Raw genomic sequence first — 24,388 nt, 5'->3', positions numbered from 1 at the left:
AAATTAGTGTTCCTGGAAGCTGCAGTAACTTCAAAGTTATCCTGATTTGTCTTGCCTGTATTGCATTTGTGTCCTACCAGAGTGTTTCCAAGGAAGTATCTGGCAATTAGGCAAGAGGGAATCAGAGGCTCTGAATATATTCTGGTGCCTGAAGTCTAAAAAAAATGAACTGGCACCTATTTTAGTTCACAGTATTATATGAGCATGAGAGTGGCAATCTTATGGTGCTGGCGTTTTTTTCTGTTGGATCTTCTTAAGAAACCTAAATAGCCTTGGTATGGAAACTAAAAATAAAGCCCATGGTGCTTTGATGTCTGTGCTTTCTCTGTGTGATAGTGCATATGGATTTCTCAGAGATTGTCTTCTCCGTGCCAGAAGTCAGACAGCTGTGAACAAATATCCATTGCTTCCAAGTCATAAGAACACTGGTAAAAAGGCGGCTCATTCTCTCTCACATTGCATGTCTTTGAATTTTAATGATATAAGGAAACTTGTGTTAATCAATAGAGGGATAAGAAAGAGTAGCCAAGTTCTTAAGAAAAAGGTTGATAAGCGGGCGGGGGGCAGCCACGCTGCGTCCGGAGCCTTGAGCCGCCAGCTGCAAGAGTGATAACAGCAGCATCTCTTTAAAAAAAAGAAAAAAGAAACAGTTTGATAAATAACTTCATATCAGCTATACAAGCAACCTAAACTGCAGAGTTTGTGGATGGGAAATAAGGGACCATTCTGGCTTGTACAATATTTCATGACTTTAAAAGATTACAGAACAGTTAAGTCTGTGCATTGGCACACAGTGGGTGGCCTAATTTTTAAGCATTTAAATTTCACAGATAACTGGGTGTGGGGGAGTGTACGCAGCTATGTACAGAATACTAGAATCCCTAATGGGAAGATCAGTTTTTGTTTCTTGCCCTCAGTCAAACTTGACTTTATCTGTTTTTATCACTTATGGCCCACATCAAATTTCTCTCATCACCCTTATGCATCTTTTCGGTTCCTGCCCTGTCTCTTCCCAGCTCTCCTGGTTCTCCCGCCATCCTTGTCCTCTGTGGTGGGGTTGTACTGGGAGCGGCTGATTAGATGACTTTTCTGGTTCTTGATGAGGAGGAGGACAGGAGGGGAATGGGACAGATAACTTTGGGATGCTGGTATCACAGGAGGACAGTCATGTTAAGATAATGATCGTGCCTCCTAGCTGCAGTTTCTGTTTTCTAAGTTAAGAATTATGGGCCTTAAGATTAACAGTTTCTTCATAATGTCTCAGTCTAAGACATCGGCTCTGGGGTAATACTCACCTTCATTTAAATCCTGATTGTACAGTTGACTGATACTCTGACTTTTGGGCAAATTTTCCATCCAAATAAGTGAAAATTAATATAGTTCTTACCTTATAGAGGTGTTAGAGGATTATATTTTGTAGCCAATATAAAGAACTTACACAGTGCCTGGTTGATACTAAGTGGCTAATACATATTAAGTATTTTTATTTACATTCTTTGAACACTGTTGTCTATGTAGCTGGTATGTTTTTGTTAAAGTTCAAATTTCAGGAAAGTGGCAATCAGAGTTTTCTTTTTTTAATTGAAGTATTTACATTGGGATGGTCAAGATGTGGAAGAAAGATGTGCTGCCAAAGTTAATGGTGACCCGTGCAACATACACAACATTGGTTCTTTTCGAAGTGTAGAGACTGTAGTCCGCTGCTGTGGAATCAGGTGGACCAGGGCTCCTCGGGTAGCAGGGCTGGAGCAAGGCTGGTCCATTCCAGAACCTGGAATGGCCTGATCTGTCTGCTTTTCACCTGGTTCTGATTTGTCTGAGTTTTTCTCTTTCAGCCAGCATAGTTTATGTTATCTCTTGTATTAGAGAAAAAAAATTAAAAAAAAAGAAAATGTATAGCTACTCTTTTAAAAATAGAGAACTCGTGTTTTCAGTATAGTTCTCAGGTTAGTGAATCTTCTAGATAAGTGAAGTTTGGTATCAAGACTTGCTGTTACCAGTTCTTACTGAGTTTTTTCTAAAATTAAACAACACATTTATTTAGTAGATTCATGAGCCAGGAACTTTTCTGGGTACTTTACTACACATTGTCTTGATTTTTACACACAAAATTCATGTTTTTTTCTGGCTTTTAAAACAAGATATACTGGTTCTAATTTATTCTTTTCTTGGAAGGCTTATTTTTAAGCCTTGAGTAACTCTCTGGTTGGAATTTGTGGCATTTATATTTTAATCTTACTATTCCTTAAATGTTCTTGACTTTTCCTAATAGAGTCTATTCCTAATAGATTGCATGTTCTAGCTTTCACTTGCATTTCATATCAATCTAACAGAAGACTGTAAAATAATTACTATGCTTATTTTATAGATAAAAACAACTGTGGCATAGAGTGGTTTAGTGTCTGGCTCAGGGCTGATTGATAACTTACAGGAGGAGCTGGGCTTGGGAGAGGAGCGTCTGGTTCCAGGTTTGCTGTGCTTTTAATGCTGACATTGTTGAAGAACAGGCATCAAAACAGGTTTATAAACAATGACCCTTCTCACACTCACCCTCTGTAATTTTTCTGATTTTTTTCCCATTACTCTAAAAGCAGGTTTTTTTCTTTCCTAATTAAACTATTCTTCTGCTACACTAGATGCGGGTAACAGGAAAGTAGAAAGTAAAAAAAGGATAGAGCTTCCGAGCCTGCTGGGTGAGGAGCTGGCCTGTCGAATGACCCCAGAGCCTTCGTGTATAGTCACAATTAATTGGTGTGCCTAATGCCGGGTGTAAAGAATTTATCAGAGGTATTATAGTAATATGAGGTCTTTTTTTCATACTAAGCCTTCAAGGTTCAGTAAGGGTAAGTCCACCCCTCCACAAAAGCCATGAAAATGCTGATAAAGATGGTCAAAATCAGCCTTTTTAGAATCCCTGAAATTAACCAAATACTTTCACTAGTATCAGGAATGTTTATTCAAGAAAATGTGCTGAATCTCGTTAGGAATGGCAGGGGTTGTGGCATTGTAACTTGAACTACTCCTATTTCCCTCTCCATGGCTCTGAAGGAGCCTTGAAAACTGGCAGTGTTGCAAGCATGACGCTTGTAAAAACCGGCAGCCTTGCGCCATTGTACAGAACAGGCCTGGCTGGGAGGGCCACAGAAGTCTCATTGCCTGGCAGGATCTCTGTGCAACCTGTGTCACAGCTCCTTGGGAAAGTCTCATTCCTCTGACTCAGAACTCAGAGTTTCCTCTGTGGGAAAAGCCCTGTCCCCCAGGTTGTTTTGTCAGAAACAATCAGTGACAATTTCAGTTTTTGAGGGGGGCAATACCAGTTGGGCAAATAAAAACCTGCTTAAAAGTTTAAAAGGAAGATATGGGAAGCAAGGTATTCATAGGGGCTTTGAAAAGCTCTGACATATTCCTAGGGGATTAGAAGGCCACACGCACATGTGGGTTCGTGCATGTCCAGGAGAGATCTGAGAGGGGCTCAGTCTCTTACCTCTTAGCAGCATCGAGGGGAAAGCAGCAAGTGCAAGCCAGGGCAGCACAAGGGCCTGAGTGCTGAAGGCTCAGCCCACAGAGAGCCCTTCAGGCTGGGAGACTCACTCGTTCAGATCATCAGCTAGGCTGGCCCAACAGAGAAGTCAGGGGCTACACGCTGTAAGGAGTACAGATTTTATGGTCTTAATCTAGGAAGGTCATGAACCACGATACCACTACCATGCTGAACAAAAACAATGGATCCTGGGGAGGCACAGGAGGAGATTCTGATTTCCTGAATTACCACACTAATTATTGTATTATCTGAAATGTCCAGTTTGTTGTAAAGTGTGAGACATGTATGTGCACACAGGTAGGGAAGTATGGCCCGTAAATAATGGGGGAAGGAATCAGTAGACACTGTCCCTGCAAAGATTTCAATCAGCCATTATAAATATAGTCAGAGAACTAAAGCACGTTCACAGAATGAAAGTATGACAACGAAGTCTCACCAAATAGAGAATATCAGTGAAGAGAGAAATTATAAAGCAGATACATTCTGGAGTGAAAAAGGACAGTAACTAAACTGAAAAGTTCACTAGTGGGCTTAATGGCAGATTTGAGCCAGCGGAAGAAAGGATCAGAAAACTTGAAGATGGGTCAATTCAGATTATCCAGGCTGAGGAACAGAAAGAAAAGAGTAAAGAAAACTGAACATGGTTTCAGAGACCTGTAGGACACCAAGCATTCCATTATATGTAGAAGGGAGTCCCAGGAAAGAAGGGAAAGAGGGAAATGATGTTTGAAGAATTAACGGCCAAAGACTTACCAAATTTGATTTTAAAAAAACATTCATCTACACATTTAATGAGTGCAACCAATTCTCAATAGAATAGACTTAAGGAGAACCATGCCTGTACATATCTCAATCAAATTGTCCAAAGACAAAGAGAATCTTGAAAATGACTCAGTAAGTAAAAGGTGTCCTCCGTAAAATTAATAGCTGACTTCTCATTAGAAGCCCTGGAGGCTGGACATCAGTGGGATGACATATTGAAGGTGCTGAAGACTGTCAACAAAGAATTCTGCATCTGTCAGGACTACTCTTCAAAAATGAGGAAGATAAAGAAAAACTGAGACAATTCATCATTAGATCTATCCCACAAAAATCATCAAGAAAATTCTTCGGATTGAAAGGAAAAAACCCTAGATGGTAATGTGAATCCACACAAAGAATAAAAAGCGTTGGTGAGGACAAATGCGGGGAGAGACACAGAGACCAGCACAGACCTGTTTCTGTTTGTAGATGTCCTGTTGATAGACAACTGCATGAAACAGCAGTTACAGAACTGTTAATGGGCTCACAGTGTGTGCACATGTAATTTGTATGACAATAGCACCAAGGAGGGGAAAGGAAAAGGAATATTTTATAGAAAAGTTCCTAATAGTATTGAAACTTGATCTAAACTACATTATTAATTAATATGCTAATCGTAATTCCCAGGAGCAACCACTGAGAAAATAACTCCCCCTATATAGTAAAAGAAACAAGAAAACAAAAGTTGGCCCTTTTGAAAAGATCGACAGAATTGGCAAATCTTTAGTGCAGCTGACCAAGAAAAAAAAGAGAGAAGACTGAAATAACTAAAATCAGGAATGAAAAGACAGGACATCACTGCTGACTTTACAGAATAACAAAGGACTACAAGGGAATATTATAAAAACTGAGTACCTAGAAAATAGAGAAATAAAATGGACAAATGTCTAGAAGAACATAAACTGCCAAAAGTGACTCAAGAAGAAATAGTTGGCACAGACCAGTAAAGAGACTAAATTAGTAAATTACAAACTTCTCATAGAGCAAAGACCAGGCCCAAGTAGCCTGGTGAATGGTGAATTCTCAGCATTGAGACAATTAGCACCAGTCCTGCCCAGAGCTTCTAAAAGTGGGAGAGCATTTCCCATCTCATTCTGTGAGGCTGGTATCACCCTGCTACCAATATCAGACAGAGACAGGACAAGAAAAGAAAGCTATAGTCAGTATTCCTCTGTGAAGAAGTCCTCAATGGCTAGCAAAACCAAGTCCAGGAGGATGTCAAAGGATCGTGCACCGTGACCTTGTCCTAGGAATGCTGGTTGGATCAAAATACCAAAGTTAATGTGATATATGATATTTGTAAGACTAAAAGCCCAAATCTACATAAGCCCCTCAATAGCTACAGAAAAAGCATTCGACAAAAATCTAACACCCTTTCATGATAAAAACACTCAACAGTTTAGGAATAGAGAACTTTCTCAATCTGATAAAGCAGGGGTCCTCAACTTTTTAAACAGGGGGCCAGTTCACTGTCCCTCAGACTGTTGGAGGGCCGGACCGTGGGCCTCAGGAAGAGTCGGCTGCTAACCAGGACAGGCAGCGGCGGCAAAAACACCTGGTGGGCCGGATAAATGTCCTAAGCGGGCTGCATATGGCCCATGGGCCATAGTTTGAGGACGCCTGCGATAAAGGGCATCTATGAAAAACCACATATTTCCAATGAAATATTTTTACATAGTAATACAAAAATATTTCTGCTAAATTGTGTTAAATAAAATATATTTTATCAAGTTACAATTTGGTAAGGAAAATTACCTGTTTTAATGTGGTTCCTAGAAAATTTTAAATTATACATGTGGCTCACATTTGTGGAATTTTATCTCGTGTCAGACCATGCCATTCTGGAGCCAGGGCTCCAGCTTCCTGCATCCTGTGCCTTGCGTAGGGAGTGGCTGATTGAGAGGTGAGCATCGGGCATGGGGACTGATGGAGTTGGGTGGAGAAGCAGGTGAGGGGAAGTGAAGGGATGCACCATAAGCCTGGTGACCAGAACAGTGCCTGAACTGGTACCATAAAACTGATACTCTAACAAAGGTTAACAAAAGAGAGTGGCGTTTATTGCTGAATTCACAGTTATTCAGCAGCTGTTTACATAGTCTTGCTGTGAGTACACAGGATCTAGCAAATGGGAGGGCAGTTTAGTGAGGACAGTCAGGAGGTTAGTATGTAGGATCCTGAGGGGCTGAGTGGAACTCGAGAGTGGTGGTTGCCACTTAACAGTATGAGTTTGTTGTTGCCAGGTTTTTTTAGTTGTGCAAGGCAAAAATCTTTGCCTAATAGCTTTTTTTTTTAATATTTAGGGGAAATATATTTGAAGCCTACACTTTATGTAAAATCATCTGATTTGCAAGTATTGACATCTAACTCATGTTTTTTTAAAACAAATATCAAACAAGACCTTTTTATGGACCTGGTTGGGCCCAGGAGCCAGCTGAAGATTCAGCTGGTGAAATGAAGACATAATTCCCTTGGCTTCTTAGCCGTCAATGCAGAGAGCTCCCCAGTGCCAGGCACAGGAAGCCTTGCCAGACCTCCTTGCCATGTTCTGTCTTCTATTGTAGGGTTCCTGCTCCATGTATTTCTTTTTCCTGACAGTTGTCACATGTGCAGGCTACATTTGTATGTGTGGTTATTTGATGGAGTGTCTGCCTCTTCCATGGAGCTGTTTTTGCTAGTCAGTAGTTGAAAAATGACTAAGTGAAGTAGGCAGGAGATACCAACTTTGAAATGTACTCTATAGTAAAGAAAGGCAAAACATCACAAATACAGTGTCTCTCTTGGAATTCTGTGTTGAAAGATAAATAGACATTTTGGTGTTAGCTATGTTTGTATATCTTAATGCATATTCCAGAGAACCCTGGAGTCTGTACATGTAGCATGTTTTTGTCAGTATTTGAGGTTGTAATTCCAAAAATGCTTATAGGTTGACATTTTAGACTATAGCTAATCCTCTGGACTTATTGCTTTTCCTTGGGAAAAATAGAAACGCTACTTCCCTTATGGAGTTATTAGAAATGTGTTTTTTTTTTAGACCTTTGGCATTTAAAATTTTTAATTATTTTAAGCTCTGAAGGAATGGGAAAGCAGCAGGAGAGAACATGTAAGGATCATTAGATCCAAAGTTTCCTATTGTAAAAAGGAAACAAAAGGTCAACAATAGTTAATTCACCAAGTTAAAGTTAAAAGCTCTATGAGAAATAACATAAAGCCATGTGTTGCTAAAAACATGAGAAACAGCAGGAGGGAAAAATCTCAACTTGTTTTAGGTTTTTTTTGAAAAGTTTAATTTTTTTTTTTTGCAGTTTTTGGCCAGGGCTGGGTTTGAACCTGCCGCCTCTGGCATATGGGGCCAGCACCCTACTCCTTTGAGCCACAGGTGCCACCCCCAATAAATTATATTTTTTATATTTTTATCTGGGTATAAGTTGTCAAAAGGAAAGTCTTAGATTCTTAAATGGAATCTGTGTGTTTCCATTTATATCACATTCTGAAAAGGACAAAATCAAAATCATAGAGGTGCGGAACAGACGAGTGTCTCCAGGGGTGAAGGGTAGGGCGGGGGCTCCACGCATCCCTGCATTTTAAAGCTCTGTATGTGGTGTGATGTCTGGGATTTCCCTGTCCTCTTGACTAATAGGCCTTCTGTCTTTATGACGTGGCCTTCTTTGTCGCTGGTGACGTTCTGTCTGTCAGTAGACGGCCGCTGCTCCTTTGATTAGTGTTAGCATGATGTGCACAGTGCAGCTTTCTTTCTTGTGCTTTGAATCTACTTGTGTCTCTGTATTAGGCCGCTTGTAGCTTTTATCTGGCTGTTTTATCAGTCTGACATTCTTCCTTTTATTTGGAGTGTGCAGACCATTTACATCCACTGTGATTCTGGGCAGCGTTCTGTTTGATTCTGGTATCTTACTGTTTGTTTCCTATTTGTCTCTTCTGTTCTTAGTGCCCCTATTTCTCTTTCTGCCATTTGGACTATTTTTCCTGATTCTATTTCTTCTCCTTTGTTGACTTATTAGTCACATCATTTCTTTATAATTTTAGTGACTACCTTGGAGTTTATTGTGCAAAATCTAAAGTGTCACATCTGCCTTCAAGTGATCCTATACCACTCCACAGCCAGTGCAAGAAATTTGAAATACTGTACATTTCAGCCTTTGTGCTATTGGTGTCATTAATTTTATTTATACATGTTATAAACCGCACACCAAATTATTTTTATTTAGTTAATGGTCTTTTAAAAGATTTAAAAAATAAGAAAAGTCGTATTTATTTACTCCTGCAGTTACTGTCCCCTGTGTTCCTGGCGCCTGTCTTTCCATATTTGCATATCATCATCACACTCCCTCTGCCCGAAGGATCCGTGTCCTCTCACACGTGTCTGTGGCTGATTATTGCTCTCAGCTCTTGAATGTGTCTGAAAGAGTCAATTTACCACTTTCATTTTTCTCTGGGATGTGGCGTTTGTTATCTTTCAGTGCTTTAAAGATGATTCTTCATTACCTCCAGGTTGCATTATTTTCATAAGAAATTTGCTGTCACCTTTAACTTTGTTCTTTTGTACATGCTGTGTCTTTTTTTTCCTGTCTGCTTTTAAGATTTTCTTCTTATTTCTGATTTTGAGCTATTCATTATGAGGTAGTTTAATTCCTGGTTCTTGTGCTTTGGGTTCATTGGGCTGCTTGGATGTGCAGGTTTATAGTTTCCATCAAATTTGAAAACATTTCAAACATACTTTCTTCAAATATTTTTGTTTTCTCCCTTTTGAGAACTCCAATTATATGTACATTAGAATGCTTGAAATCGTCCCATAGTTTACTGATACTCTTTTTTTCTTTTTAAGTTTTTTTCTTCCTCTGTGTGTTTTCATCTTATGTCTTCCAGTGCATTAATCTCTTCTTTTGCCATTAATTCTGCCCAGTGAGTGTTTCATCTCTGTCAATAACATACTCTAACCAACAGAGCTAACTGGCCGCACTCATCTCTAGAAATTCAGTTTGGGTCTTTAAAAAACAAAATCTGTCTCTATTTAACTTTTTGTCCTTGAGGAATAATATTCTTCTTCCAGTAATTGATTTATTCTTTCTCATTATGGGCCATATTTTTCGGCTTTTTTGAAGGCCTACTAGTATTTGGTTAGATGCCAGACACTGTGAATTTTACCTTTTCTGGTGATATTTTTATAATCCTATAAGTATTATTGAACTTCATTCTGGTTGAAAGTGGAAATCTCAAAACTAGGGGTAATTTTTCCTTATATATTTAATGTTACTATTAGTTTAAGAAAATAGTTGTATGTAAACCAGTTTCTAAATGGGCTTGTTGTATTTAAGTTGAAGATCTGAAGTGACGCCTAGAGTATCATAGAGAGGAAATAATGCAGAAGAATAAAGCCTTTTTATTTTGTTCTTTTGGTGAATTGTTACTATGCTCCCTGACTGCTCAGAGCCCCTTCACTCCTTTTGGAGAGAGATGTTTTAAAAGGGTCCTATGAATATGCCACTGGAAACACATGGAGGTTGCATCTACGAGCTTAAAAACTTAAGAAGGTCAAGCATTGCGGAGCAAACGTAATGAGGAGACTTATCTTAACTAGATACTGAAATTAAGTCTCTAGTAATTGAAATACTGAGGTAGTGATGCTAACATAGACAGCTTAGTGGATCAAAGTGGAATGTCCATAAACTCATAAACATGTTTTAACTATTTAGCATGAAGGTGATATTTCAGGGATGAGTTATTTAGTAGGTGATAATTGGTACAATTGGCCAACTTATTGAAAAAAAGTTAAAGTTAGACTTCCTGCCTATATCTTACACCCACTTATATTCCAGATAGGTTAAAGTTATAATTTTAAAGTGATGGAAAAGAATACAGGCAATTCCCACGATCTTGAAGAAGAGAAGGCCTTTCTGAGTAAGGCACAAGGGTATAACCATAATGAAAAATATTGGTAAGATTTCACAAAGATTTATATGTTTTATTCGGCCAAAACTGATCATTATATACAGTTAAAAACAAATTTGATATCCCTACTGTATAAACACTCATAAACCAGTTTAGAAGAAGATGAACACCCTAGAGAAATGATCAAAGGATATGATTAAGTAATCCCAGGGGTAAAAAAATATAAGTATCCAGTTAATATTTATCTTTAAAATGTTCTACATAAGAGTAGCAGTTAAAAATAATAATGCCAGTAATGACAGCTATCATTTATTTTACATTTCTGTTTACCTGATTATGCTAAATGCTTTGAACAGATTAGCTAATTTAATCCTTTGAAAAGCAAGTATACTATTATATAATTTTATAAATGATATTTGAGACAAGAGATTAGGACTCTTGCCCAAAGTGGCAAAGCTATCCAGTGGTTGAGCTGAGATTATAACCCAGGCTATCTTGACTCCAGACCCCTGCTTTTCATCATTTCTCGCAGAAATAAATTAAAACTACCTGAAATTCTACTGTAACTTACAGAGAGATTGATAGTTTGCTCAAGATCACACAGCTTCTGGTAAACTGAATAAAAATTTTTAGAAAAGAGGCCCAGTACTCTGGGAAGCTGAGGTGGGTGGATTGCTTGAGCTCACCACTTCCAGATCAGCCTGAGCAACGGTGAGACCCTGTCTCTGCTAAAAGTAGGAAAACTAGCCAGGTGTTGTGCAGGTGCTCACAGTCCCAGCTACTCAGAAGGCTGAGTTCAGGAGTTTGAGATTGCTGTGAGCTATGATGCCACAGCACTATACCCAGGGCAACAAAGTGGGACTCTGTCTGGAAAAATAAAATAAAGTAAATAAATTTATTTAAAAAACATTTAGAAAGAGATATCATTTAAGTGTAAGAAAGGCAAATGGAGTTAAGTACATAAAGTAAACAACAAGCCAAGTATGTTCCAATTTTAAAAAATCTCTATTTGTTTCCAGAATATTTGAAGGATGCTTCAAAGAAGATGAAACATGGACTTATGTTTGTAAAACTGGTTAACCCATGTTCAGGTAAGTTTTCTCTTCTCTGATTACTTGAATGTTTTTAAAATACTGTGGCTGACACTGGCAGGTGTATACATGTACTTGTCTTTGTATCTTTGTTGTGAATAGCTCATAAGATGAAGAGCATCATTAGGTGACAAAAATAATCTGCTGACTCTGCTGGTCTTCCTAGTTAATTCATTTGACCTAAACTTTTTTTATTTCTTCTTATAATTTTAATCCACAGAATTGTTAAATCATCAAGACAAAAAAGTAGCATGTTTGAATTCTCTCTGAAAACAGACTAATTTTCTTTGACTTTATTGAGCCAACTTTTCTTATAATAATTATCCAGCTTTAGTCTCCATTTATATTCATTGTATGTTATAAAGTAAGATAAACAACCAAGGTTAAAAAAAAAATAACCAGAATAGAAGGCTTTTACTTGACATGCCAAGATTATGATTAGTTTCATTTTCAGCTATACCTTTCTTATTTTGTTCTGACCAGTCATACATTTTAAAACATATGTAGTGAAGAGATTCTATTTTATTGGAAAATAATTTTATTTTAACTTTATATTCAGTGCATTTTCAGTTTTATCTTCTAATTTTTTAGGTAAAAATACGCTCTAAATATGTAGCTACATTGATATTTATCCCTGTGTTGTATAGTTTTTCCATTAATTTATAAGGTTTGAGTGGATACACAACTTTAGCAAATTGGAGCTTTGTCCTGGCGATTACAGTGACAGTGAGGGGGAGCTGTGGGTGGTGCCTACTGTTGGAGAGACACATGCATTGAAAAGGGAGAGAGGAAGAACATTTCTCCAGGGTTATTGTCCTCAAAATGAAATTGAATGTATTTGGAAATCTTAGGTAAACAGAAGACTAAGTTGAGATGAGAAATATTTCTTCAAGAGAAATTTTAGATAGCGGTAAAGTTTCTAAAGCATTTAACACAAGTATAGGTACAAAAGAAAGCCAGACTTCTTTTAAAATTTGTTTTATCTAACTGCCCACAGACTCTGAGGAGCAGCTATTTCTATTTGCAACATTGTCATTGGAAAAATAAAGGCTGATGTTTGCCGAGTATTTGCTGTGTGCCAAGTACATTTTTAGGAAATTTACATGTATTCTTTTTTTAATACTTACAAAACCCCTATGAACTAGGTTCATTACTATCCTCTTTTACAGATGTGGAAACAGAGACCCAGGCAGGTTTATGTAACTTCTCCAAGGACACGTACCAGCATCTAGTAGGGATGGATTCAGACCCAGGTTCCTTGATGCCAGGGACTATGCTGGGCTTAAAATAAATTTTCATGAGTTGCAAGGATAAAACATGCAAATGTGTGTGACTTTCACTCTCTTCTACCTATGTACCCCCATTTTCTTTTAAAGAAAGGGAAGTTTTATAAACGCCCTGCAGACTGAAGCATGGCTTGGCCTTTCTTGTTAGGGTTGGCCTGTGGGTCCACAGGTGTGGTGCCTATCTCAGCCCCTGTGTGTGGAGAACCACACCCCACCCTGGACAGAGGACCTGCATGCCAGCTCAAATCATCTGGCTGGTCCATTAGGGTTTGATAACTTGGGAATGGATTCCTCTCCTGATAATGATGGGGCATTCAATGAGAGGCTTTGTAGCCATTAAGATAAAAGACTTGCACTTTTTTAGTTTTCTGGTATAAGTTCAGTGAGGATTATTATAGAGCTGGAAACAGACATCTGTGTATGCTAGCCATCTGCTTTCCTTGGACTCGGTGTGCATGGGATATGTGCATGTCTGTGTTTGTGCTGGGAACGCTCCTCAGCACTCCTGGATGGTCTCTTGTTTGTGTGTGTATGTATGTGTCTGTGTGTATGAAAACTTACAACTAAAACCTGGATTTGTCTTAACAGGGGAAGGAGCCATTTACTTGTTTGATATGTATCTACAACAGCTGTTTGAAGTAAAAGTTTTCAAGGAAAAATACCATTCTTGGTTTATAAATCAATCAGTTCAATCCGGTAGGTGACTAGTGTCTGTATTTCAAGTACAGTAGAACCTCTGTAAGTTGACCCCCGAAGGACTGGAACAGACCACTCAGCACACAGAGGTGGTCAGTGTAAGGGACTAGCTATGTGCTGACAAGGACACGTGGTGCATTTCTGGTCTGTGAACATTAGGTCAGCTACTGGGGGGTCAGTGTAGGGACAGGTCAGCTGGGAGTGTACTGCATATACTCCAGCTTTTCCATCCTTATGGGGCTGTGGGGCTGTCCCTGGTTTGGAGTCTGGTCAGTGGGCTAGCCTTTCTTGGCATCAGAGCAGGGTTAATTCAGGATGAAGGAAAAGTAATTTGAGTACCAACTTCAGGTAATTCACTGTGTGTCTTAATTGGTAGTAAATTTTAAACTAACAACTCTTATTTGTCTCCTAAAACACTGACGCATCCTTGGTCAGAAGTTAGATTATTTTGGTACCATGGAATGCTCATTGTTTTAGCCTAGAAACTCTTTAGAAGACCTTCAAGTTTTTAACATCTTATTTCCTTGAAACTAAATACTGATACAGCTTCTAAAATAGACTAGAACATAAACAGAGTTTCCTGAAAAGCTCTGTCACGCACTCTTCCACTGCTGGAGTTCTGTATCTTTTAGTGTCCCCTTAATTTGGGGCACTGCTGACACAGAGGAGAAAACGATCTTCAGAAACCCATGTTCTGCCTCATGTTCAGGGGCTTTTGGGGTGGGGGAAGTCAGTGGATATTTGAAGTGTTCTGGACCCCTCTGCCCATAGGCCACAGAGGGACTGTGTGTAGCTTCCCACAGCTTCACCCTCTAGCACAGGAGTTTACACTTTCCCTCAGCTTTACACGTAGACTGAGTGGGTTTCCTAATGTTTGATGGATCCCCCATCTGTCTGTTCTTCTCCTTGACCCTTACTCTTTTCAAGGAGAAGGCACTGGAGAGGCATTGTTAAGACTTATTTCTATATAGGAGAAATGGAGAGTTAAAGATCAATGTCAGTGTGTTGGCTCTCTTCTCCATGGAGAAGGAACAGGAAGCCCTGGAGCACATTGTTCCTTTTGAGGGAATCACATAGAATCTTAGGCCTGTGAAAAAAGAGCTTCTGAGTTTGAGATTTCACATATATTTTTCTTTTCTTTTTTTTGAGACAGTCTCACTCTTGCCCTGGGTGGAGTGCCGTGATGTTATAGCTCACAGCAACTTCAGAGTCCTGGGCTCAAGCATGCCTCCTGCCTCAGCTTCCCAAGTACCTGGAACTCCAGGCACCCACCACAATGCCCAGCTAGTTTTTCTATTTTTAATAGAGATGGGGTCTTGCTCTTGCTCAGGCTGATGTCAAACCCCAGGCTCAAGTGATCCACCATGGCCTCCCGGAGTGCTAGGATTTTTCAACAAATGGTTTTCACATTGAGGTTAAGATGAAATATTCAGGCTGTGGGTTTGATCTGCAGGAGGTGCTCTCCACTTCGCCACCCCCGTGGACCCTCTGTTCCTGCTTCTGCACTATCTCATGAAGGCTGGTAAAGAGGTGAGTTTATCTGAGTAGGGCCTGTGCACCAAGGAAGCTTAGCAGCCTGCTTTTGCTTCATCTTTTCCCTCTCCTTTTAATGGTCCAAATGTAGATTCAACATACTTGAGGTTTAATGCGGTTATGGTGAGAGATGCGTGTTGTGTGTGCATGTCTGGGTCGCAGCACTGTCACACGGCCTGCAGGGTAGCACCTCAGCCGTGACCCGTTTGGCCCCACTTGCCCGTGACCTCTGGATTGCCTGACCCACTGTGCCTTGTGCTTACCAGTTAACAAAGCCTGGCACTGATGGCTTTTAGCATTAAGTACTCATTAGATCTGAAATACAAAGCAGTGTTGCAATATTGATCACAGGCCTCAGGAGAGGAAAGAAGATTTACCTTCTTTGTGACAAGCTGTGGAATTGGTAAACTGGGGGCATCTGGTAGAAGCTCTTTAATGGGAAGGCACCAGTGACACCTAAGGAGTTCCACGTGCATACAGTTCACCTCTGTGATACCAAGAAAGACAGCGTTTGCCAGTAGTCATAGTTTCAGCCAAAACTTCTGAAACCTTTTGTTTTTAGGATACTTTTACAATTGTAAATGTTCCAAATAGCTTATGTTTCTGGGGGTTCTGTCTATCACTATTTCTTGTTAGAAATTAAAACTGAGAAATTTAAAAATAATTATATTTATTTAAGTTTAAAAACAATAAGGCCCTTACATGTTATCATAAATAATATATTTTTAATGAAACAAACAACAGAATATAATGAGGCATACAGCATCCATTTTATATTTTTGCAAATCTCTTTAATGTTTGAGTAAAGAGAACACAGCTGCATTCTCATATCTGATTCAGCACTCAGCCTATTTCCATGTATTGTTTCAGTAGGAGTACATGAAAAACATGTGACGTCATACATGTATGTAGTCAGAGGAATGAGGACAGTGGCAGCTTCGTCAGACAGCTGTGGGTGCCCCTCCCCTGATACTACTTCAGAAGCAACAAGGGAAGTTTACCCAAGGTCAGCTGCAATGTGGCATCTGAAACCTCAGCAGTGCTCTGTTGCACTATAATCCATTGGTCTGTCTTATACTAAAAATGGATCTGTCTGTCCATGTATGACTTTGTAACAGCACGCTTTGGTCATTCGGAAAAGTTGGTCCACTGAGTTATGCAGGTCTTCCAAATGTTGACACATCTCCTTTTATACACATCCCACCACTGATCTCATAAGAAAGCTCTTTAAGTGTTGGGAAGCTGTCATGGCAATATACAATTTTTTTGCAATTCTGAGTTTTGCTTGAAAGCTCCAATTTATCATTGGCTTCAATTACTGTCAGTCTTTCCCAGGATAAGACATGATCACTTTATTCACATTCTGCCTGATACTCAAGTCTCAGTAACCATTATTCCCAGTGAGTCTTTCAAGTAAAAATGATATCCATGAAAAAGCGGCTAGTTCTGCTGGTGCCTCAGGCCACCACCCCAGGGCTCTTCCTGGAGAGCCCAGCGTGTCTCTGTTGCAGCATGCCAGGCCCCGCTCCATCACGGAATGTCTACACAGCTGGGCTCGGGATCAAGATTGAAGTAAAAGTAATTGCTTTTTTTACTCATTCAAGAATATTCTTGAATGAAACTGGCATTTTTTTTTTTAACTGCAATTACATGAGAATCTCCAGATAATACAGCTGGGGGGGTCTATTCGTTATTCTCACTATTTGAAGAAAAAGAGAACATTTAAACTGAGGCATTTCTCAGGCACTTGTTAACCTAACAAACAGAAAGTAAGTATGACAAGCTGTTATACTTGCTACCAACAAGAGGTTCTCACCCCTAAAACCCGAGAAGGGTGGTTGTAGAAGGAAAACTGACCAGGTATGGTTTCTGTCTCTTCAGAAGGAGTTTCACTGAAATGGGAGTAGAGTGAGTTGGAAGTAGAGTCTGGGCACGGCCCTGCCCCCTTACAAAGTTTGGTATTCCACACTGGGGACATGTGATTCTAGTATCTTAATGTAAACAAACTTCACCTCTCCCTGCAGCTAGTAAAGCTGAGAGAAGCCCATCACGAAGGAGGGTGCTCTCAGTTCCCACGGTCTGCGCCCTGCCTGGCCTGTCCGCAGCATTCTGGGCCTGCCCTCTAGCTATCTTTTCTTGTATTTCTTGTATTCTGGTCTGAATTGGAAAGCGTTGTCAGACAGCTCTGACACGAGTTAGGTTCAGTTTTGGTATTTTTCTTTGAGTGGTGGCTGCTATGGAGTGGAGTGGGGGCCTGCTCTGCAGCCCTGGCTGGTTCTTCTGCAGCGTGAACGAGTGGCACCAGCCACACAGACTCCACCACCTCTGCCTGCTCTGTGGCTTCCAGTGCTGTGCTAGCTCTTCATTCCCTATTTCATCTGGTGACTGTGCTGGGCCAGATGAGGTGCTGCTGGGAACGCAGGGCTCATGAGAGCTTCCTGGAAGGAGCTGAGGGCCAGTCCTAGAGCCAAGCCTAGAGCAGGGGTTCCTCAGAGGGAGCAGACATCTCCGGGCTAAGTGTAAAGGCCTAGCCATGAGGTAATGTATCTTTCCCTCTTCTTTTTGTGTGAGTTGGTTGACTGGAATACTTGCCTCCTGAATAACTGAACTGGTTTTCTTTCTTCCCCCAGGGCAAGTTTCAGCCCCTAGATCAAGTTGTGGTGGATGACATATTTCCCAATTCCATCTTACTGCTAAAACTTCCTGAACTTGAAAAATCACTTTGCCATGTGACAGAGGAAAAAGGTATAATTTTCACGATCAGGCTTATGGGCTTGCTAGGCACACTGGGCCTTTGTCTGAGAATGCGGCTGTGTAAAGGCTGTGTAAGGCTGTGTAAAGGCTGTGTAAAGGCTGCTGAGTGTCAACACTTATTCTGTGTTGTCCCTGGGAAGCTGTCATTCAGATTTCCACTCTTTGGAACAACAACGGGGAAAATCTGGTGCCTGCCTCCCAGGGGGCAGGAATCGTGCAGAGCAGGGCTTTAATCTCTGCTCCTCTGTGAACTATGTCTGTGACTGTAGGCAAGTTACTTGGATACCCTCAGCCTCAGATTTCTCATTTGTAAAATTACGTAAAACCTGTTCCTTAATTGATACAAGAAGCATTTATTGAACGTCTACTTGGAAGTGTGTGTTGTGCCTTCTGGACATTTACAGGTGAGACATTGTCCTTATCTTCATTTTGCTGAGTCTGAAGAAGGTCTGTGACAACTCAGACAGTCAGTGACAGTGGGAGTGAACCCTGGGTTTTCTGGCAGGGACCGTACAGGTGGATAATGTGTTGTTCTCCTGGGGGAAATGACCTCTTTGTGGAGTTCTGAAGGATAAATCAGAGTTTCAGGGGCTCAGATATATGGGAAAATTTGTCCTAATGTTTAGCAGGTTCCAAGGAATTTAGTATATAGAATGCTGGAGAGCACTTTAGATTGGTAAGGAATGACACGGGAATGCTGGCAGGGGCCCAGGTGGCTTGGACTTTATCTAATGGTAGTGGAGTGGCTGTGAAGATGGAAGTGGGGGAATGCTATAGTGTGAAAAATATATTCAGGAAGTTAAGGCCAGGTTGCCATGATCTAGACAGGAGATCACAGTAGCCTGAGCCCAGGTAATGGAGCCAGAAGGAGGTGGCCATTCAGAGGTGGAAGTAAGCACATCTGGTGGCTGGCTGGTGTCAGGAGGAGGACTCAGGGAAGGCTTCTGGGTTCTTGCTTGACCCCCAGGATGTGCAATGAAATGAATGCTACCTGACATTCACCTCTTCCCTGCCTGAGCCCGCCACTCCTGCCCAGACCCTCCCTCTGCTCCTGCCCTCTCCCTCTCTCCTCTCCTGCCTGTGCCTCCTGCCCTTGCTTTCCTGCTATGGGAGCAGCAGGCTCAGACAGTGGAGAGGCAAGTGTTAGGTAGGTAGTGTGTATTTTCTTTTATTGGAGAAGGAAGTGAGGTGCTAGGTGTGAATGTGTTTGACAGGTTTGAAACAGTACACAAACTTAGCAGCAGTCTCTCGGAAGAGCATCCAAGTAGCTTCAGGGTTAATATGGAAGCAAGTGTGGGAACTAGAACAACAGGCTGATAAGCTGTGCCTGTTTGGGGTCATGGATGGTCTGACCAACTGTGACAGTTCTTCTGGGACCAAGAAAGTTGTGATTTCAAGAAGTGTGAGCTCCTGGTGGGAAAAGAGAACCTCATTTATTGTCTTTCATCTGTGAGGGAGTCTACATATTCGTACTTGGCCACATGTGGAGCTCCATTGTGGACCTGAGGGGTCTGTGGGCCAAAGGTCTACCAGACCCATCCCAGACTATCTCCTGGATGCTGAGCTGGGCACAATACCACAGTCCTTATGTGGGTGATGAACGAAGTAGCCCATAACCATTTCTGAAAACTAAAATAATAAAGAATAATTTGCAAGTCATTGTGATATTGGTCAGTGTGAGCTGAAAATGCACCGTACTTGTCATCCAGAATTCTGCCATTAGCTGTATGAGAATAGTCACCTTAAAGCGGAGCCAGAAACCGAGACTCAGAGAAAGCGTTGGGCTTCTGCACCTGTCTTCTCATTTTCGGCAGCAGAGAGCAATAGCTTCTCCCTCATCCCTTCCCTCTTGCAAACCAATCCCCTGACCATGTATCGTGTCATTATCTCAGCTTCTACCCCAATTCTCCTTTATTTCTCAACATTGCCTAACTTTTGGAAGTTCTACACATCCATTTTCAAAGCATCTGTATGATCACCCATTAAATTTGCCAAACATATAAAACTTTAAGCCTCAAATTTTTCCTTCTTTATTTTTAAACAAGAGTAAAGGAAAAAATAATTCAAATTAAGTTTCACACAGTAAAAGATGCATGCAGTCTCTAGAGGTCTAGCTGTTTCTTTATGTCAAATTCTTCTCTTTGCGAACTGCAGCTTGTAAATCTTAAAATAATGAAAGGTTTAAAAACGTCTGTAATGGGAGAGAAAGACAGAAATAATAAGATCCCAGATACTTTCCTCAAAAAGTCCTCTTCATTTAAAAAGCCATATAAACAGTTCCACATTATAAGAGGCTTTGGCCCTTTACCCCAAACATAAATAAGTGAAACACTGTTCTTTGTATAAGGTTTGTGCATGAGGGTATCATACTGAGATGGACACTTTTCCTATGAAGAGCCACAGGCAAATGTTTAGCAATTGGAGATTTACAAGTAGCTATGAGAGGCTGACAAACAGGACAAGTGCTGGACACGCACTTCCATGACAGTAGAACTTGCATGCTTGTTTGATATCCACGATTTATAATCCTCACAGCAATCCCCTTTGATTGTGATTATAGCCCACGTTTTCACACATGAGGAAACTGAGGCTCAAAGATGAGTTTAAGTAACTTGACTGATATCGCAGAACTCAAAGGGGCAGGACGAGGGCCAGAACCCACGTCTGGCTGACAGCTCTTTCTTCTTCTTCTTCTTTCTTCCTTCTTAAAGCCATGTGACACTTTCAGAATACTCAGCTATGGAGTTTTTAAGTGGCATGTCATGAAAAAGTGGAAACTTGATATGTTTATTTTTAACCTTACATATCCTCCCTTAAAAAATTTCCCTTTCTGTGGCAAAATGAGAGAGACAGAAAAGGAGAGAGAAAATTTCTGTGGCTTCAGGAAAAGATCACTGTCCTCCCTGCGGTGGCTTCCCCACTTCCAGGCCTTGTGTGACCCTGCCTGTCACCTTTCAGTGATTGTGGTGGGTACTGGCTGCTCATTTGAATTTGATTTATTTTCCATTTATAAATCAGCGTTTGGCTCCACTCTTTGTAACTTCTAGATTTTTAAGTAAGGAACAAGGAAGACTACTAAAGAGTGGTCAGTTAACATCCATGATGGGGAGCAAAGGAAAAGAAGAAAGTTGGTAACTTTTCAACTTCCATCCTCTGCAGGGGATTGTGTAGATAGAGTGAAACCTGAAATACTCAAACTCCCCAGCCAGCTGCTTTGGTATTAAACTCCAGATGTGTTCTTGAACTTCTGTGGCATTAAAGATCTGGCTTAGCCTGCTAGGTTTGTGAGAACCCTCCCGTCCTGCCTTCTCCCTGGTGTATAATCCCAGCCACGGTTGTTTGCACCCTGAATGATGATGGCGGCGACCTTAGCCCTGCCTGCTTTATTAGCAAAGGAAATGATGTGTCTCTTATTTGCTAGCTTGGGGCCTCAGAGCACATTTCTTGCCAAAGAAGCTCATGTTCAGTGGAGAGATGGCATGGGAAAGGACTAATAAAGAATCATGAACTCTATCTCAAATGTAACACTCTGTTTCATATTGCAAGCAAAAGCTGCACTGTGCTGTCTGAGATGATTAACAGGAAGAGCCAGGAAATTTACCTGATTAAAATACCCCAAGTACAGTCGCCAAGTTCTTTCCTCAGGAGGCAGGGGAGCAAAAAGAGACCATATGAGCTTCGGTTATGGAAAACATAGAGAAAGTAGAAGTGCAAATGTGCTCAAGGCAGTTTGTTCAACAATCCATCAGGGAAATTCAGGTTTGTGAACTGATGACCCAGTTGCTGAGCATGGTATTTTGTTGTGGACTCACTTTCTTATTTTGTAAACCCAGTCTTTCCAGATGTTTGAAACCAGTTTTATAGGCACCAGGCACAAGAAGGAAAAAACCTTTCCAGCATATGCATATATTGTCTAACACCTTAATGCTCATAAATATTAAATTTAAGATATAAATGAACGTGCCATGGTAGTTTTCATAATTGTGGGTAGTCTGTGGCTTTCATGGATATTTTAAATTTTTTTGCTTTTTGAAATTTGTAAATTTCAAAATTAAGCCATTTATATACTGGGTACTTGTACAGAATTCTGGAATGTGGTAATCATTTGTCTAGGGAGTGTTTAATTTATAAATAAATTTGTAATTTTAAAACTTTCCAGAAAGAGAACTCCAGGCCCAGCTGGCTTCACTGGTGAATCCTACTACATTTTAAGAAAGAAATAATACTCAATGAAATAATACTCGTTCACATTCTTTTAGAAAATAGATGAAGGAGGACTGTTTCCCTGACTGATTTTATGAAATCAGAATTGCCCCAAAACCAAAATAAAAATTATTACAAAAGGAAACTAGGAAACTATGGTCCTTATATCATAGATTAAAAAATGCTTAACAACATGAGAGAAACGTGACTATATAAAAATCAAATATATAAAGCCCAAGTGGAATTTTTTTATAGGAATGCAAAGTTGACTGAGCATTAGAAAATCAATTAGTATAATTCACGGTATTTACACATTACAGAAGAAAAACTGTATGATCATCTCACTCGATAGAGAAAAGGCATTTGACAAAATTCAGTCATGATACAAATTCTTAGCAAAATAGAAACAGAAGGGAACTTCCTCACAGCAAACATTAACTTTATTGTAAGACTGAACACTGCTGTTCCCCAGGACTGAACCGCAGCAAGAGTGTCTGCTCTCACTTCTGTGCACCGTTGTAGTAGAAGTCTAGCTAGTTTAATCAGGCAAGAACAAGAGATAAAAGGCAGAAAGATTGGAAAGTTAGTAGTACAGCTAGCTGTCTTCTCTCATAGACAATATTGTCGTGCTTAGAGAAAATCTAAAAGAATCTATAAAAAAAGTTACTAGAACTAATAAGGTTTCAGGATACAAGGTCAGTATACAAATATAAGTTGTGTGTTTGTATACTAGCAGTGAACAATTGGGAAATGGAATAAAAACATACCATTTATACTGTCATCAAAAACCATGAAGTTCTAGGGATAAATGTAACTTAATATGTCCAAGACCAGTATTCTGAGTGTTTAAAACATTGCTGAGAGAAATTGAAGAAAACTTAGATGGAGAGAAATGCATTCATTGCTGGGAAGATACGATATTATTAAAGTATCCATTTTTCCCCAGATTTTTCTAAATTTTGTATTGGTATAAGGATAAATATGTTGATAAATGGAATAAAAGAAAGAATCCAGACATGGGCCCACCTTTATGTGGTCAGTTGATTTTTTTTTTTTTGTCAAGATAACTCAATAGAAAAATGGATAATCTTCTCCACAAATGTTGAAGGAGGAATTTGATATCCATATGATAAAGAACATCATTCCTCACCTCACACTCAGAAAAATTAGCACAAAATGGATCACTAACTTAAATGCAAAAATCAAAACTATTGAACTTCTATAAGAAAACATAGGATAATGTTAGAACTTCATAGAAATTAAACGATACCCCTAACAGTTTCCCTTTGGGGAACAGGCAAAGATTTCTTAGGACATAAAACCCACTGGCCATAAAAAAGATTATAAATTGCATTTTATCAACATTAATATCTTCTGCTTTTGAAAGACACTATTAAAGAAAAAAAGGAAATTTTGTGTGCCTGGCTGGTAGAAGCGTAAAATGGGATAACCACTTGGCCAATTTTTATGAGGCAGGGATTCTGCTCCTATTTACCCAACACTTAGGAAAACATAGGTCCATGCAAAGACTTGTGCAAGAATGTTCAAATCAACCTTTTTTTTCCTCATGGCGAGTTTTTCAAAATAGGTGAAAATTGGAAACAGCATAAACGCCCTTTAGTAGGTGGATTGGTAAATAAATGTGGTATTTCTGTACCTAGGATGTTACTCCCCAGTATGGAGGAAGGTACTATAACAAAATAGATGAGTGTCACAGACATCACAGATGGAAACAAAAAAGCACATATTCGTATCATTCAGTTTTTATGAAGTTCTAAAATAAAGCAAGAGCTAATTTATAGTGGAGGGTCATGGTTGGCTACCTGAGGTGTGGATAAGGGTGAGAGAATTAAGGTTCAAGTGCATTTTAGGGGATTGTGGTTATGTGGTTGCATACATTTCTCTAAACTCCTCAAGCTATATTAAAATGGGTATGTTAATTATATGAACATTGTACCTAAATAAAGCTGGGGTATTTTTAAGAAAAATGAAGTAATTACAGGTCCAGTACCAGAAGCCAAGGTTCCTAATTTCTAGCGCTGTTTTTTTCCACCTCCCCTCCTCTGAGATAATGTTGGCTTTTTTCCCGCTCTACTTTCCATCTCCCATAGGGTTGAATGACAGAGTGTGGGAGGCGAGCGGGAGTGAGCACTGGGTTCAAGGGAGGTCCCTCCTCAGAAACCAGGAGAATGGTGTGAAAGGAAGATGGGCAGTTTGGTCTTAGACACACAGAGCCTCAGCTCAGGGCTCTGGGCCCCCAGTTGCTTTGTTTGGCCTGGCCAAGCCAAGATGAGGTCAGCCCAGGGGAAAGATGCAGTTGGCCTTAGAGCAGGGCAAAGCAGAGCCAGAAAAAGAGTTGGAGGAGCGTCATCAGAGACGTAGGAAAACTGAAAGAAAGTGGTTTATGGATGCCACGAAGGAGAGGTTTTTCCCACAAAAAAACAGGGTGGTCAGAAGTACGGAGGAGGGTGTGGGCCCTATGGGTCTTGGCGAGGTGGACACAGAGCTGCAGCTGTGGAGTCAGCCTTGGCAGGGATCCGGCACTTCTGCTGTGTCCTCAGTGACTCTAGGCAGTTAAG

The 24,388-nt window shown here is 40.2% G+C and overlaps 1 protein-coding gene across 2 annotated transcripts in view; it reads left to right on the top strand.

Moving 5' to 3' along the window:
- Window positions 1-24,388, top strand: part of RNASEH2B (ribonuclease H2 subunit B) — a 54,755-nt gene that overhangs the window by 12,529 nt on the left and 17,838 nt on the right. For both annotated transcript variants that reach the window (XM_012811971.2, XM_023507433.1), the window contains exons 2-5: window positions 11,266-11,337; window positions 13,212-13,319; window positions 14,773-14,849; window positions 17,483-17,597. In XM_012811971.2, coding sequence (XP_012667425.1) covers window positions 11,266-11,337; window positions 13,212-13,319; window positions 14,773-14,849; window positions 17,483-17,597 — 372 coding nt within the window. The remainder of the gene's footprint in view (window positions 1-11,265; window positions 11,338-13,211; window positions 13,320-14,772; window positions 14,850-17,482; window positions 17,598-24,388) is intronic.

The sequence above is a fragment of the Otolemur garnettii genome, unplaced genomic scaffold, assembly GCF_000181295.1.
Source record: "Otolemur garnettii isolate 467f Iridium unplaced genomic scaffold, OtoGar3 scaffold00182, whole genome shotgun sequence".
Taxonomy (NCBI): Eukaryota; Metazoa; Chordata; class Mammalia; order Primates; family Galagidae; genus Otolemur; species Otolemur garnettii.
The sequence above is the reverse complement of the archived record's forward strand: the minus strand, read 5'-3'. Positions and strand labels throughout refer to the sequence as shown.